The sequence below is a fragment of the Melanostigma gelatinosum genome (assembly GCF_949748355.1).
Source record: "Melanostigma gelatinosum genome assembly, chromosome: 15".
In the NCBI taxonomy this organism is placed as follows: domain Eukaryota; kingdom Metazoa; phylum Chordata; class Actinopteri; order Perciformes; family Zoarcidae; genus Melanostigma; species Melanostigma gelatinosum.
In genome coordinates, this window is record NC_136648.1 from 7,774,528 (window position 1) to 7,788,597 (window position 14,070).

At 40.0% G+C, this 14,070-nt stretch overlaps 2 protein-coding genes across 3 annotated transcripts in view; one reads left to right on the forward strand and one right to left on the reverse strand.

Moving 5' to 3' along the window:
- The window catches only part of nadkb (NAD kinase b), a 16,359-nt gene extending 14,373 nt beyond the window's left edge, over window positions 1–1,986 (reverse strand). The window contains exons 1-4 of one of the 2 annotated variants that reach the window (XM_079284398.1): window positions 1,809–1,986; window positions 767–1,027; window positions 571–654; window positions 1–12 (exon numbers count right to left, since the gene is read on the reverse strand). The exon at window positions 1–12 is cut by the window's left edge and continues 118 nt beyond it. In XM_079284398.1, coding sequence (XP_079140524.1) covers window positions 1–12; window positions 571–654; window positions 767–1,026 — 356 coding nt within the window. In that variant the 5' untranslated portion in view covers window position 1,027; window positions 1,809–1,986. Of the gene's footprint in view, window positions 13–570; window positions 655–766; window positions 1,028–1,494 lie in introns of both variants that reach the window. The other variant, XM_079284397.1, reaches the window with a different exon arrangement.
- Window positions 1,987–4,231: 2,245 nt separating this feature from the next.
- Window positions 4,232–8,867, forward strand: gpr160 (G protein-coupled receptor 160). The gene is made up of 3 exons (XM_079285385.1): window positions 4,232–4,290; window positions 4,546–4,689; window positions 7,816–8,867. The coding sequence occupies exon 3, from the start codon at window positions 7,877–7,879 to the stop codon at window positions 8,759–8,761; it is 885 nt and encodes a 294-aa protein (XP_079141511.1). The 5' UTR covers window positions 4,232–4,290; window positions 4,546–4,689; window positions 7,816–7,876; the 3' UTR covers window positions 8,762–8,867.
- The last annotated feature ends 5,203 nt before the right edge of the window (window positions 8,868–14,070 follow it).

Below are 14,070 nucleotides of genomic sequence, written 5' to 3' on the forward strand. Positions count from 1 at the left end.
TCCTGGATGTGCCTGGGAAACAAAAACACACACAAGTGAAGTAAACAAACACATATTTTGCCTGGAAATGAAGACAATAGACGCACAGAAACAGATAATCGAGTTGACTGTTACATAATCATTCCATATAGAGTGAAATGCCACCATGATAGCAGGTCTTACCTCATCTTCCAAGTAAAGTGAAAGGTGAATCTACAACAACTGCAGTCATTCATTAACTGTTGTGACACTTTCACCTGAAGGAGTGAGGTTCAAACTCCAAACCTCAGAATATTAAAACTCTTTCTCCTCCTCTTTACCGGTCTCTCTCCTCCCTTGCGTGGCGGATCACAGGCATTGTGCGCACAATTTTGTCCGTGTTCTCAGATCAAGTGAGAGGAAACACTCTTTAGATCAGGTGACAACGAGCATCCGTGGTCTGTTCTGTTAGCCATCCCATGTCATGTACCATCCAATCACAGTTATTCCCCATTTTATCTTATCTCACACAGTTACACAGGCTTTTTTTTGTCTGTGTAAACAGTACAAGCCAGTTCAGTACAGAGAGAAAGTGTCGACCCTCATGCTTACATGACTGAAGTTGGGTTGGGCAGAATACAGGCTTTGGGTCCGAAGTGAGTGGCTGGATACGGTCCATGTAGAAAGTGGGCTCTCCTGTGAGGAGAGAGAAAATGAGGACGGGGCAGGTCAAGACGCTACATCTTGTCCCGGGCAACAGAGCTGAGGCAGTGGCACGGAGGACCAGCTGGCAACCTGCAGTGCAAACCTCTTAGGAGAGCTTTCCGCTGTGTCACTCGCCGAGCCAGAGGGCTCCGAGTGCTCGTGTTGACCAGGCAACCTCCGCCGCTCAATCTCCCCGAGCAGCTGTTCATGACTACCCCCCCGTCGCTGCGACCTCGCCGCCTTCCGCCGTCTCCTTGGACACTTGGCCAGGCCATCCCGGTGCGTGGAGGACCCGGCCGACTCCGACAGCTGACCGGAGGCCGCTGAGGGTTGCGTCACGGGCTCCGATGCTGAGTCCTCCATTCTGGAGGGGAAGCCAGAAACAGAAACGTCTGTTTGAAAGATGGTTTTTGGGCCCCAAAGACTCCCAATTTATTTTGTTTTCACACACATTCATAATGATTGCCACTTTAAATAGAGCTCAAACAATTAGTGGGTTATTTCAGTTGTCGGTTACCAAGTAACGATGTCAAATAGCATTTGTGTATATGATTGTTGTTGATATTTAAATATTTTGAGTCAGTTATGAAGCTAAAATACTCAACATTCTCTGGCTCCAGCTTTTCAGCATTAACTGACAATGAGTTAAACGTCTGTTGCATCCCTAAACATGTGAAGACCAATCATTAAACTATTTCAAGTTGCATTCATAAATAATTCATTCATAAGGATTAACTGATAAATAATTCACATTCCAGGTCACAAATACTCAATAGTTAACTTTTGTCTGTTTTCTGGTTGATAGTTAGCAATTTAGCAATAAAGACTTACAGGTGTTTGTCTCCTTTGGGTTCATGGGGCTTGTTTAACCTCGATAAACGTTACATTCAGCAGCAAACGTTACAACTTTCACTTTCGCATGAACGCTTTATTGAGAATTAAGGTCAAAGTATTGATTAACTATGTCCAAGGTGACCAAATTAAAGTGAGATAACAGCCTTTTCTGAACACACCACCCGTAAAGTAAAGCAACTAACGTTAACTGACAAAAGACAACCGTCAGAGGTGAGTTAACGTTAGTTCATCTAACCGTTAGATTCTAACGGCTCTCACGTGACTGTTGATGTGTTGACTGCGGACGTTACCTAGCAATTAGCTCCACTAGCTAACGTTAGCCCGGTCTGAACATCTGAAAGGAAACGAAGCCTTACTGTGTCAGAGAGACGCAGACACGCTCATATCGCTACTGCTTCATCAAGGACTGAGTGTGTTTCGACACTATAAAGACGGACAGCGCCGTCAAACTCTAAAAAGCTGATAAGACAGGCGCATGACCGAGAGGGAAGTGATGCTTTCTAGGCCGGTTCAGGGCATCACACAGCGGGCACGTCTCTGCGCAGGACCGGGGTTCTCTTAAAGGGACAGCGCCACGTTTGGTGAAACAGCGAAATTGAAATCTTCAGGCTTTTTTTGAGTCGTTTTAAATTATAAACAGTGTTTAAGTATAATCAATTATAAACTGACCAACGTTTAACTATTTTTATTGTTTTTGTAATATACATATCACACATAACACACATTGAGGGGCGGTTCAGGGTTAACAAACAATACAACAGAGATTAAACAATAAATAAATACAAATGTAATCAGTAGTGGAAAGTACATTTACTCAAGTACTGTACAAAAAAAATATTCCATCTGTACATATAATATTTTTAGTTATTGTGGATTCTTTACGGTTTTATTACTTAGTTTACTTATTTATAATACTTCTTTTGATTGTGTTTTTTTTACTATACCTCTTGTTTGCACTATGCTGCTGTAATCCTGAAAGTTTCCCCGCTGCGGGACGATTAAAGGATTATTTTATTTTAGGGGATTGTACTTTACTTGAGTATTTAAATGTTATGTTGTATTTTGCACTCCCCTACATTTATTTAATATATTAAGTTATGCTACTAGTTACTTAAAATAATGCACAATGAACTGTTGTGGAATATTTCCTTCAAAAGTTCAGGAGTGAAATTGGTTTCATCCAAAGTGTTTAACATAAAAACAGAGTCTTGATGAATGATCAAAGTTTCAAAAAGTCAATTTAATGTTTGCTAACAGAGAACACAAACACAACCACGTATTGCAGTGAAATGTGAAATGCTCTAGAGACGCAGAATCAAAACAAGGTATTTATACCGGCCGGCACAGAGGAGACAGATAACACACAGGAGACTAAGGCAGAAATGTTTAGTCTAACAAGAAGCAGTTGATTGCAGAAAGAATACGTCGGTCGTTTGTCCTAGATAGAAAAGTGACCTTTGTACTAGAACAAATATGTCAATGTGTTCAGACGCCCGTACAAATGAATTTTCGAACAGAAACATATCTCACAGAAAATATGAGGACATGTTAAAACATTTTTATCATTACAATCCACTCTTTTGGTTACAACATAACCACAATTAAACATAGTAAAAATGTAAAGATACTGACTAGAGAACAAAGGGTAGACTGCCTTTGTCTCATCAGACCCCAGAGGATTATTCTGCCTGTGTCTTGAGAGGTCTGTTCCTAGCTAGATCATGAAAGAAACATAAACCAAATCAAACCGAAAAACATGAGTCAATTACACAGTTGATATTGCAAAAATCTGTTTTTGTGAGACAAAGTCTCTGGTTGTTTTAAGCAAGCAACACGGTTCAAGAACCACAAAACAAAAAGAAAATCAAAAACTGTCTCTACACCTGAGTATCGGAATCATCGGAGCAGTCAGTGTCAGTATCGAAGTCATCTGTGTACTCAGGAATAGGAATTAGTTCAGGTTGTGGTTGGTCGTTTTCAGGTACATTACTTTTATCTTGTAAATATATTTTGTATACTTTGTATGCTATGGTATATTTTGTATGCTATACAAGTATGTTTTGACGCTACAGAGTACTTCTCCACTGTGGTATAACTATTACCTAAGTAATCAGAGTACTCTCTCACAGTAAAATATAATCCAATTTGCCAATAATTAAATCGTTTTCCTGTATGTCTTCAATTAAAACAATCATGCAATGAAAACTATATGAATACATAATAATACAATACAAATACAAATAAATACAAATGAAATGTGAGATATAATTTGACAGTCAGATTAATTACTAAATGGAATAAAAGAGTTACATTTATTTTGCAATTGAATTGTATTCATTGATTGATTCATTATCTAAAGACAAAATAAGAAAACCAAACTATTAATTAAAAGTATATGTAATCTAGTATTGTGGTTTAGTACAAGTTTAAGGTACTTAACCTTTGCTTCTTCTGCTTTACTATTATTGGACCCAAAGTGTTCTAAATTACAAATAAGTTAAGACATTATACAATTGATAATGTAAAAGTAATGTTAAACTCAGAAAAGTTTCAATGACAATGCACTATTAAAATAATGTATTAAAAACAAGATTAAGGATGTTATCAGAGCTTAGAGGTGCGGCCTATCTGCACTCCCTTTCTTTCAACCACGCCTTCTGAACACAATCTTTTAAATACAGCCGCACTCATGCTGGATATTTGATTACCTCATGAAGGGAACAGATGGACATACATTGCTGCAACTAACATCAGATGACCACAGTCACACAGGTAATGAATCCAAAGGTAATGCTGTTTTTGCATGAGTGTTGTGTCGCAAAAGTCTCGTGTCAAAGTGAGAGAAATCTATTAGTGTAAAGCTGGATTTGATAAATGATGATTTATCAATATTGATAAATATGTTGCAGCACTGCAACATTATCTTAATTCAAAAAAGTGCAATAAAAATAGTAAAAGGGACTTATTTAATACATCTGTATGCTCAGTTCACTCTCTGATAATGTCTGTGTCACTATTTTAAAACAGGTTCTACAGTTCTACCTGCGTTGTTACCGGTACATTGCCAACAAAAACGCAGCCGATGAGTGCAATTCAGCTGTAGCATTACTCCAGAAGAACCTACGGACAAAGAGAAAAGAAGTTTTGTAACTTCACTTCTGGGTTTACAGGGTGAGTAGAAATGAATCCTCAAACAAGCTTTTCAATTGTTGATTTCAACAGAGAGAAATGATGATTTGGACCCCATTCTGCTCCACATACTCGAAAAGAATGGATTTATTTTGTCACATTGCTCACGGACTGAAAAATGTATTTATGCAAATGTAATCAATTTATTCAACGTTCAAAAGGTGGCACAATTTGAAAAAATGATATGTTTCAGTCAACCTTCTGCCCACAGAATAAGAAATGTATTTTTGTATCTGACGAACTCTGTGTGCCGGCAATTGTCCTATGAAATAAATATAAAATGTACAAATGAAAATAAGCACAGAGTTCATTCTTCACCTTGGAAATAGTAGAATTACTTGGTGAAGACTTAACTTTTAATCTCCATTTTTGGAGGAAGATCGTGTGATACAATCAAAAGCTCCAGAACAGCTACTGAGCAGACCTTGGGGTGAAAATTGTGTAGTTACAAAAAATGTACCGGTATGTCTTTTTTTATCTCTTAGTATCTATTGGCCTCAAAACAGTCAAACGTAAGGAAATCCAAAATATAACTTCATCACGAACAAATATATCATCATCCCTGAAAGAATCTGCTGTGCAAGCAAAAAGCAAATAAATTCCCAACTCAGATAACAGTAATATTCCTATTTTATAATATCCTTATGAAATAATATCCACTTTCCCTTTAAACTCAGTGTGCATGTGCTCCATTTCCTGGTTTATTGTCACAGATTGAGCAAACAGTCGAAATGGTTGCAGACTGAATGGCAGTTTTGTAAAGCGGAAGTGAAATTTCGTTGGTGAAAATTAACATGACGGTTGGGGAAAGCAGAAACCCCTGACGTGAACAGATTCATGAGTACTCAGTTCATCTTCTGATCATTTCAGTTTCCTCAAACACTTCGATGAGACGCTTGAGGTTTCTGCTGTTAACTGGAAGAGAAGAGGAGCCTGGTTTCTGTTGGACACTGTCTCCATGCAGACGCGTGAAACGTTTCAGTCAAAGCTGAAGAAAACTAGTGAGGGTCGTCACAGAAGTCTTCCATTTCATCTAAAAGCCTGAAAACATGTTTTCTCAATCAGCATCTTGCTATGATCAGTGGGGTCCAACACTAACTTGTGTTTTCTGCCAAAGTTAGAACAGTCTTTTGTATTTCACAGGAGATATTTCTGGCATTTTGTTTCTTTTGTATCTCTTCTCATTGGATTGAAGTGAGCAAGGATCATTTGGAGAAAAAAAAAGAGAGTCAGGTCCAGCAGCATTTGAGTCATTATCTGCTGACAGTTGGTGTGATTTTGCTGCTGTTGTAATCAGTCCAATCTTAAACCGGTGTGATGGTGCTATAAAGCAGCTATGAACAATATTTCTGAATTTACAATTTGATCACGTTGTTGGGAACGTGATGGAGCGTGTTTGGGTTATCAGCATCTAAGAAACTAAATTCTCGACATCAATAGAATTATTAATGTCAGTAACAATTATTAATGATTATTAATAACAACGGGGCACCACCCTGCGAACAGGGACCAATAACCAAACGATAAAACTAAGTCTCATAATTAGTGTTCACTCACAATGTCAGTAGTCTGAGTACTATTACACATTCAGAGTGCAAGTGAAGGTTTAAGTTCGAGCACAGACCACATATACAGCTATTATCACAGTACATGCACAAAGTAATCACAGACAGCTGCTCTTTAAAATAAAACAGTTTATTACGTTCCAACACGAATGATCTAATTAAACTAATATCTAAACGAACAACCACTATACATTCATGAGCACGCTATCTAAAATCAACAGACTATTGAAAAGAGGGGGGGGGGGTGTGTGTGGGGGGGGGGGGGAAGGGGGGAGGAGCGAGGGAACAGCTCAGTGACGTGATTGGGACGTGGTGACGTCTCTCATGCGCGAGACCCAAAATGGCGGATAGCCAACAGGCGACCCGGCGTCTACACGTGCAGGTAGCCGTTAAGCACGTAGCTACATTAGCTCAAAGCTATGTGTGTGTGTGTGGGTTAGTAAAAGAGAAGGGAAAGGAATAAAATGAAATAAAACAAGCGATTACGATCCTCTGCGCCGCGCGGGAGTACGGAAGATTGCTGTCAGCCAGGGGAGCCAGAACTCTTTGTCTTTGTCTCAGCCGGCGGTTCTGACCTCCTGAACTGATGAGAAGCAACTTCAACCTCACTAGGCGGCTGTCTCACCATAAATCACAGTAGCGTGGGATACACGCTACTTCTACACAACCACAACGATCTCAGCGATCGTTGGTGTCGGCGATTATTGAGCATACGCCAATATAAACATTTTGTTCATGTAAAAATGAACAGTACTTTAAGCACACAAACAAGATAAAATAAACACAAATTAAACTCTCTCTAACTCTGCCCAGAATCTATTTCGGTGGGAGAGAGTCGCTGTCGGGACTTTCGCGTCCTTATGGCCGGAGCAGACGAGGCGCTTGGTGGAGAGTGGAAGTTCTTGCTCTCTCTTTCTGAAGAAGTCTTGCTTCTTCACTTCTGCAGGATTAAAAGGGTTCGCTTCGTGGATACGAACAAAGATAAAACAGACAGTTTGGTGAATTGAACTGTGAAACCTAGGATTTTGGTTAAAAAGAGGAACAACGTTGGTGTGCCTCCTGCTACCCCGCAGGGATCGGTGGAAGAAGCATTGAGGTGGGGGCTGCAGGAGTTTTGTAGAACGGTTGCTGAACCACAGGGGTCCTGGGGTGTCTTGGCCCTCGGCTAATTAGATTGCAGCGGTGCTTTCAGGTAACTTCAGGAACGCATAGTTTTGGGGGGGAGGAAACTCACACCCTAATGTGAAATTCCTTCAGAGGGGGTTTGGTGCTCATCAAACTACAATCAGGATGAAACCTTTGCTTGCAAAAGGGAAGGCCTGACTCTTTGTTCCACAGCACATGTCGAAGCCATATAGTCAGATCCCAACAACGTGATCACTGCAGTTCCTCTCAGCTCTAGAACATAGTGGAGCAAAGAACCACATATTTCCTGTGGAAGTTGGAAGACTTGCGTATATTCAGGTGGGCAAAAACAAACGGATGATAAAATGCTGTTTAAATGCTCTTTCTCTACCCCCCCCCCCCCCCCCCCCCCCTCCAGCGGCAGAGTTTCCATAAAGACCCACTGCACCTGACGCAGCCCTGGTTAAAAACTGCACACCATGATTATCTCCATCCCCTCCATCCTGCTCGGTCTGGGAGGAAAATGTCTGCTCAGCTGCGCTCTGGTGTTTCTCCAGCGGAACCACATCTGCAAAAGCTTCCTGGGAGTTTTCAGTGTTTCCCTCGCTGTCGTCGACACAATCCTGACCCTCTTTGTCACCACCCTGCATATGCACGCTGATGGATGCGTCTTCCTCCTGGGTTTGAAGCTGACCAGGTACCACGTATGTTTGCTGGTTCAAATCCTCGGACAGATGTGCAATGCTCTGCAGTGGCCTGTTGTAGTCGTGGCCGGGTTGGACCATTTCCTCAGAGTCACTCGGAGGTTGCAACCCGTCACTGGCAGGACCAGATTCATTGTCTGCTTGTTCATGACCGGCCTCTTGTGGTACCTCGCTGCTCTCTACGTCTTCCTGCAGTCCGACTTCATTCCTGTCAAGGAGGGTGTGTACCACACCCAGATACACCAGTGCTGGATAATCCACACCACTCAGATCCTGCAGGTTTCCATGTTTCTCCTCCTGACTCTGTGCTGTGCAGCGTTGCATGCTGGGTGCAGCACACGATTCTTAAAAAATCCTCCTTTGAAAGACCAAAGCACAGACCGGAGTAGAGCTCACTCCAGAAGAGATGTCGTTCATCAAGCCATACATATATTTCTGAAGACATGGGCCCTGTTCCTGTTGTTTCTGGTCATGATGCTCCTGCTACCTGTGGGACTACCTGCATACCTGGGTCTGAACATCGCCTGGCTCTGCTTCCTCAACAGCCTTCTGATAGCGGTCGTTTTATGTGCCGTCTGCCCGGTGACGCAGGGCCTGGCAGCAGTTCCTCCTGACAGCTTCTGTGAGTGGACGTTTCAATGTATCGTGTCTGTCAGTTAGTGCACCGCTTTGGCCCAGAATGAAAGGTCTCAACTACTATTGGATGGATTGCAATGTTTGGTATATTCATGGTCCTATGAGAATGAATCTTAATGACTTTGGTGATCCCCTGATTTTATATTTGTCTGCCACGAGGTTGACTTTTGTGTTTTTTTTGAGTGAAATGTATGAACAACTATTAAACGGATTAACTGACGAATGAATTGTAATACGTTTGGTGAAAGAAGAATTGTCCATCTCTCCTGAAACTAAAGGTGTTTGGTTCAGCAGGAGCCATTTTGAAGTCAGATGTGTCAGAGGGCTTTCTGCAATTATGCTGAAAAGCTGCAGTTAGCTAAATATAAATATGAAATTAAAAAACAATTTTTACACTCAGATTTTGCAGCCTTGCTATCAAAATAAGATTTACTCAAAAATAATCCAATCCAATGAAAATTGTACACACAGTACTTGATGAAACGTAAGCCACAGTATAATATACCATGAGATATACTTCTCACCAGTACATTGACTCAAGTACTGTGCTTAGGCAACATTTTTAAAGTACTTGCATGTTATTCAAGACCGTTCATTTTCTGCTACTTTTACTACATTTGAGGGCGATATTGTACTTTCTACTCCACCAGATTTACTTGATAACTTTAGTTACTTTACAGATTCATATTAAGAATACAAAATATAATCAACAAATATATTAATATATCAATAAGAGGGGAATTCACAAGCTACCCAGCAGTATATAAAGTAATAAACTATAGCTGCAAGTAGTGATTCCCGAGTTCAAGCCAACACAGACGGATTAGAAGTTGAGAGATGTAAATGGGCTTAATCTTTCACACTTCCACACGTGCACTAATGATAACGCATGCTCCAACAACTTCATTGTAAATACCCCTCGTTGGTGATGTTCGGACACATTTCCATTGATTTATGGCCATATTTAAACCAAGCATATGGACATGTGGAACTTACAGTTTTTCTCGATTGCTAAGACACATTTCTTGAAAGGGTCCCCCATTCTCTCAAAACTGTAAACACAAAACCTCATCTTCAAGCACTATTTACAAAACCTCTGAATCCTCTTGCAAAATGAAACTTTCGCCTCAAAACAGTTTTACCTGTGCTCAAAATCAAACACTGCTCTCAAATCATAAACAAAGTGATCAAAATAATATACACCATCAAGCAGTCAGTAAACAATACACCAATAAATAGAAAACACATTGTTCAAAACATATCGTTCTCAGGGAGAAGTCGATTTTTAATCTCAAAACAAATTTCATATGAACGAAAACACGTTCTATTACAGTCGCTCAAAATTGATCAGAAATGACTACTGTGCTTTGCTCTTTGCAATTTATTTTGTTCTTCCTCCTCCTTGTACCCCTATTTTTACAGTACTGTACCCTGCAGCTCACAAACGTGTCCTTTGTCTCTGTGATACTGGAATTCTTGTTCTTTGTTGATATGAACCTGCAACCAGTCAAAATCTATTGAGCAGTCAGTGCTGTTACTGTAACAAATAGAAAGCACGATGTTCAAGGCCATACAATGTGTTTATTGTACACTGTCGATTCCCTGGAAGTGTGTGTTGTCTTGTATCACTCGTTCCTGGATTTCTCTGAGTCGTATTAAATGATCTTGAAGGACCATGCCCACTATAACGGTCTCTTGCTCCTGAGTGAATATAGCTCTCCTTCCACCTGCATGTGGCAGCCTTGCAGTTCTACAAAAAGTAGATGTGCAGTTACAAAAAATATTCATGCAGTACAATACATACAGTGATGAACTTTACAAATGTCTATTGAAACAGCTGCATATAGTGTAGTACAGTAAATTTGCAATTACAAAAATACAGTAGCATACTGTACCTGTTCTCTTCTCTGAATGTCCTTACTGTGGTGGACACAGAAAATCGGCTCAAATTGGGGTGCAGTCTAAGTCCTGCTTCCCTCATTGTCAGTCCGTGGACTATAACATGGTCTATGACTGTTGCTCGAATTTCATCAGATATTTCCACTCTTTGTCTTCCTCTTCCTATTCGTCCTCCTCTTCCTCTTTCTTGCCTTCCTCCTCGTCGCCCATCTCACATACGCACTTGTCCTCGTCCTCTCACATTGTTTCTTCTGTCCATTCTCAGACTTTCTCCTTCCCACCTTCAACCACCTGTTTGCTCTCTAAACAGGCTTATATTGGTTGTGTCACATCATTTGATACAAGTGAAATCAATTTTGAGTGATTGTGTTTAATCAATGACATGTGTTCTCTATTTCTATTTGATTGTTGCCACTTGTGTTTACCAGTGTGGATGACATGTGCATTAGAGTGCAGAATGTGTTTTGAGACTGAGAATGTGTTTAGAGTTTTGCTGAAAAGTCGAAGTGAGATCTGCAAATTGTGTTTCACCATGTGACACAGTTTAAGGTATTGACAACAGACTGCACAATTAGCTAAATGAGTTCAGGCAACTGAGAACTTTGTTCAGCCAATGGGTTTTAGTGTTTTAGCAATTGAGAAATACTGTAAGGCGCGTCCTTCTGAGAGGTTTTCAAAATAGTTCAAAACATTGTGATGAAACGCATCCTGCGAGTTCAGTGATGATTGGACAAACTGTTTCTGATTTATAGTCTAATTTGTGTCGCATCCATTTGAACTTCTAACATTAACCTGATGCAATATTTAGATGGTGAATATATTAATGCATCAATAATAATAAAATCTACATTTTTCTGAAATGGATTATTGAATGCAAAATGACTACTTTTACTGTTGGTACTTTCAGAATATTTGATAATATTTTAAACAATACTTTTACTCTAAAGAGTATTTCTACATTAGTATACAAATATTTGAAGAGTCCCTCTTCCAATACTGCTCGTCACATATTCAGGGCTAACATTCGAGTGGCTGGAACGAGCTCAGTTTGTCATTTTTAACGAGTCAAATGTTTTCTGTTGACCCCGTAATGATTGACTGACCAGCTGTTGCAGCTCAAACACACATTTGTGTATGCAAAGGTCGACAGGCTCTGGCTCGGGAGATGCCGCTCTTCTTTTGTTTACGCAACACAAAACATTAGTTTGTTCACAGAGCGGTTGACTCGAATCTTTAGCAAATAAGGAAGTGACGAGGACAAATAAAAAAGGCGACAGACCACACTGGTTTGACACTACAGAACTTTACTTGAATTTGATCCAAGTTCATTATCTATACAGGGTATATATTTACAAGATCCGAAATCAGGGAAGGGCAAAAACAGAAACAAAAACAAAACACTAGATACAACTGAGGTATTAGCTAAAAGCATTTACAGGTATGTCATTTACTAGTAAATATCAATGATAAACAGTTAGAGATGCAGCTTCTTCTGCTTAAAAAACATATTTTTTTATATCACAACATGAGGTAGGAGAACAGTGTCTCGATTCATGCAAGAACAAAAGTCTCATCACACTGTAGTATTGGCAACGTAGTATGCAATGGTCAAACACACACACTGTGTTTCATGTTTCAGAACAGCATCGAAGGGGAAAAGGGTTATTTTTTAGCAAAGCCATGATATATATATATACATACATATATATATATATATAGATGTATATATACACACATATATGTATTTTTCATCAATAGCAGGATGTCTCTACATTAAAAACCTGGTGCAGCTATTCTTAGTAACCAGTGATCTGTGTGATCAATCATCAACGCAGCCACACTTCCTGGCATCTCCCACACTGGCACAGAATAATTACACAGCCGACTGCAAAGCACACCTTCTGCAACAGTTTCACAGTTCACACGTGTTCTCCACATAGCCGGGAGACAAGAGCATGTAAATCCTGTACTCAAATGTGTCCACGTGGTGCGACTCTGCTCGCTTCACATCGTGTTCTTGTCTGTTGGGCAAACTTCACACCTGTAAAAATTCTGTACAAAGCATATCCAAGTTCTCATTACACTGCAAAATACAAAAAAAGGCCCAGCAAACAGTGTCACATGGGACTTTCCTCCCCTTTCAGTTTCAAACGATGGACTCTGATTAAAGAACCTAAACAACGGCCCCTTGTGTATAAAATGCAAATTACACAAATTTGGTTATCTGCTCGTGTGATGAATTGAAAGACATTGTTTGGTGCCTCTTAAGTCAGTAAAACTAATACTGATTATCTTTTAAGTGATGTTTACACATCCAGACAGGAATAAATGATCAGAACCAGAAAAGATAAGTACACATCCAGAGCTACACGAGCACATTTTCCTCTTTCCCTACATTTTATGTTCTTCATAATCTGAATTTATAGCTCGTCAACCTCTAAACCAGTAATGATATAAAACTTACACATGTTCATGCATATGAGCCACCTTAATAGTTTGTGCGTTACGTGAGGGGGGGGGGGGGGGGGGGGGGGAACATCTTCTTCTTCTTTTTTACACAATGAAAAAATTGATAAATTGGCCCGGTGACACAAAACTGAAGGGGCAGCAAAACATGCATAAAAAAGAAAAAACATTTTTTGTTTGTTTTCTTTCTTTGCCAAAATGCATTTTCTTAAACAAATGTTTCATTTTCAATTAATCTCAGAGAGGCAGAGGGGGGGGGGGGGGCTCGTTACATTACACGATCAACAGTCCATCAAGATGAAATCCACAAAAACAAAATGCTCATTTCAGAAAAGGGGGGAAAGTGTGTAACAAAGCATTATATTCCTATTTCGCCTTTGTCTTGCATCATGTGTCAGTAAACCATGCGTTGCAACCCCCCCCCCCCCCCAAACCTGCTCGACGAGTCACGTCAAGTTCTGATAACTCTTTTAAAAAAGAAAGCAAAAACATCTGGAGCCTTGGTTCTGGTCCAATTTCTAAAACCTTTTGAAGATTTTTCATAGAGCAGTTAATATATTAATGACTACTGTATTTACAAAGTGAATATAAATCTTTAGTTAATACGTTAAATATTTTCTTTCATAATTTCAATAAACTGGAACAGTAGAGTGTACATTAGCGGCGTGGGTTTGATTTGACTGGCTTGCGCCTGCTTTCATGACAATCAACAAACCACGACTGTACTCTGGTCTTCATCGTCTGTTACTGTGAAGGAAGCCGTGTACGAAAATCTGCATTCAACAGGATGGAGCACAGTGGAATGTCTATTCATTTGCATTTAGAGCAGATGCATAAAAAAAAAGCTCAAGAGTTTAGCTGAGGCCGATCCCCTTCTCTTCTTAAACAATTATTTACACACACACTCACACACACACACTTGCTTACAGGGATCTCCTTAGTGGCAATAAAAAGCGCTTTTGCCTGGC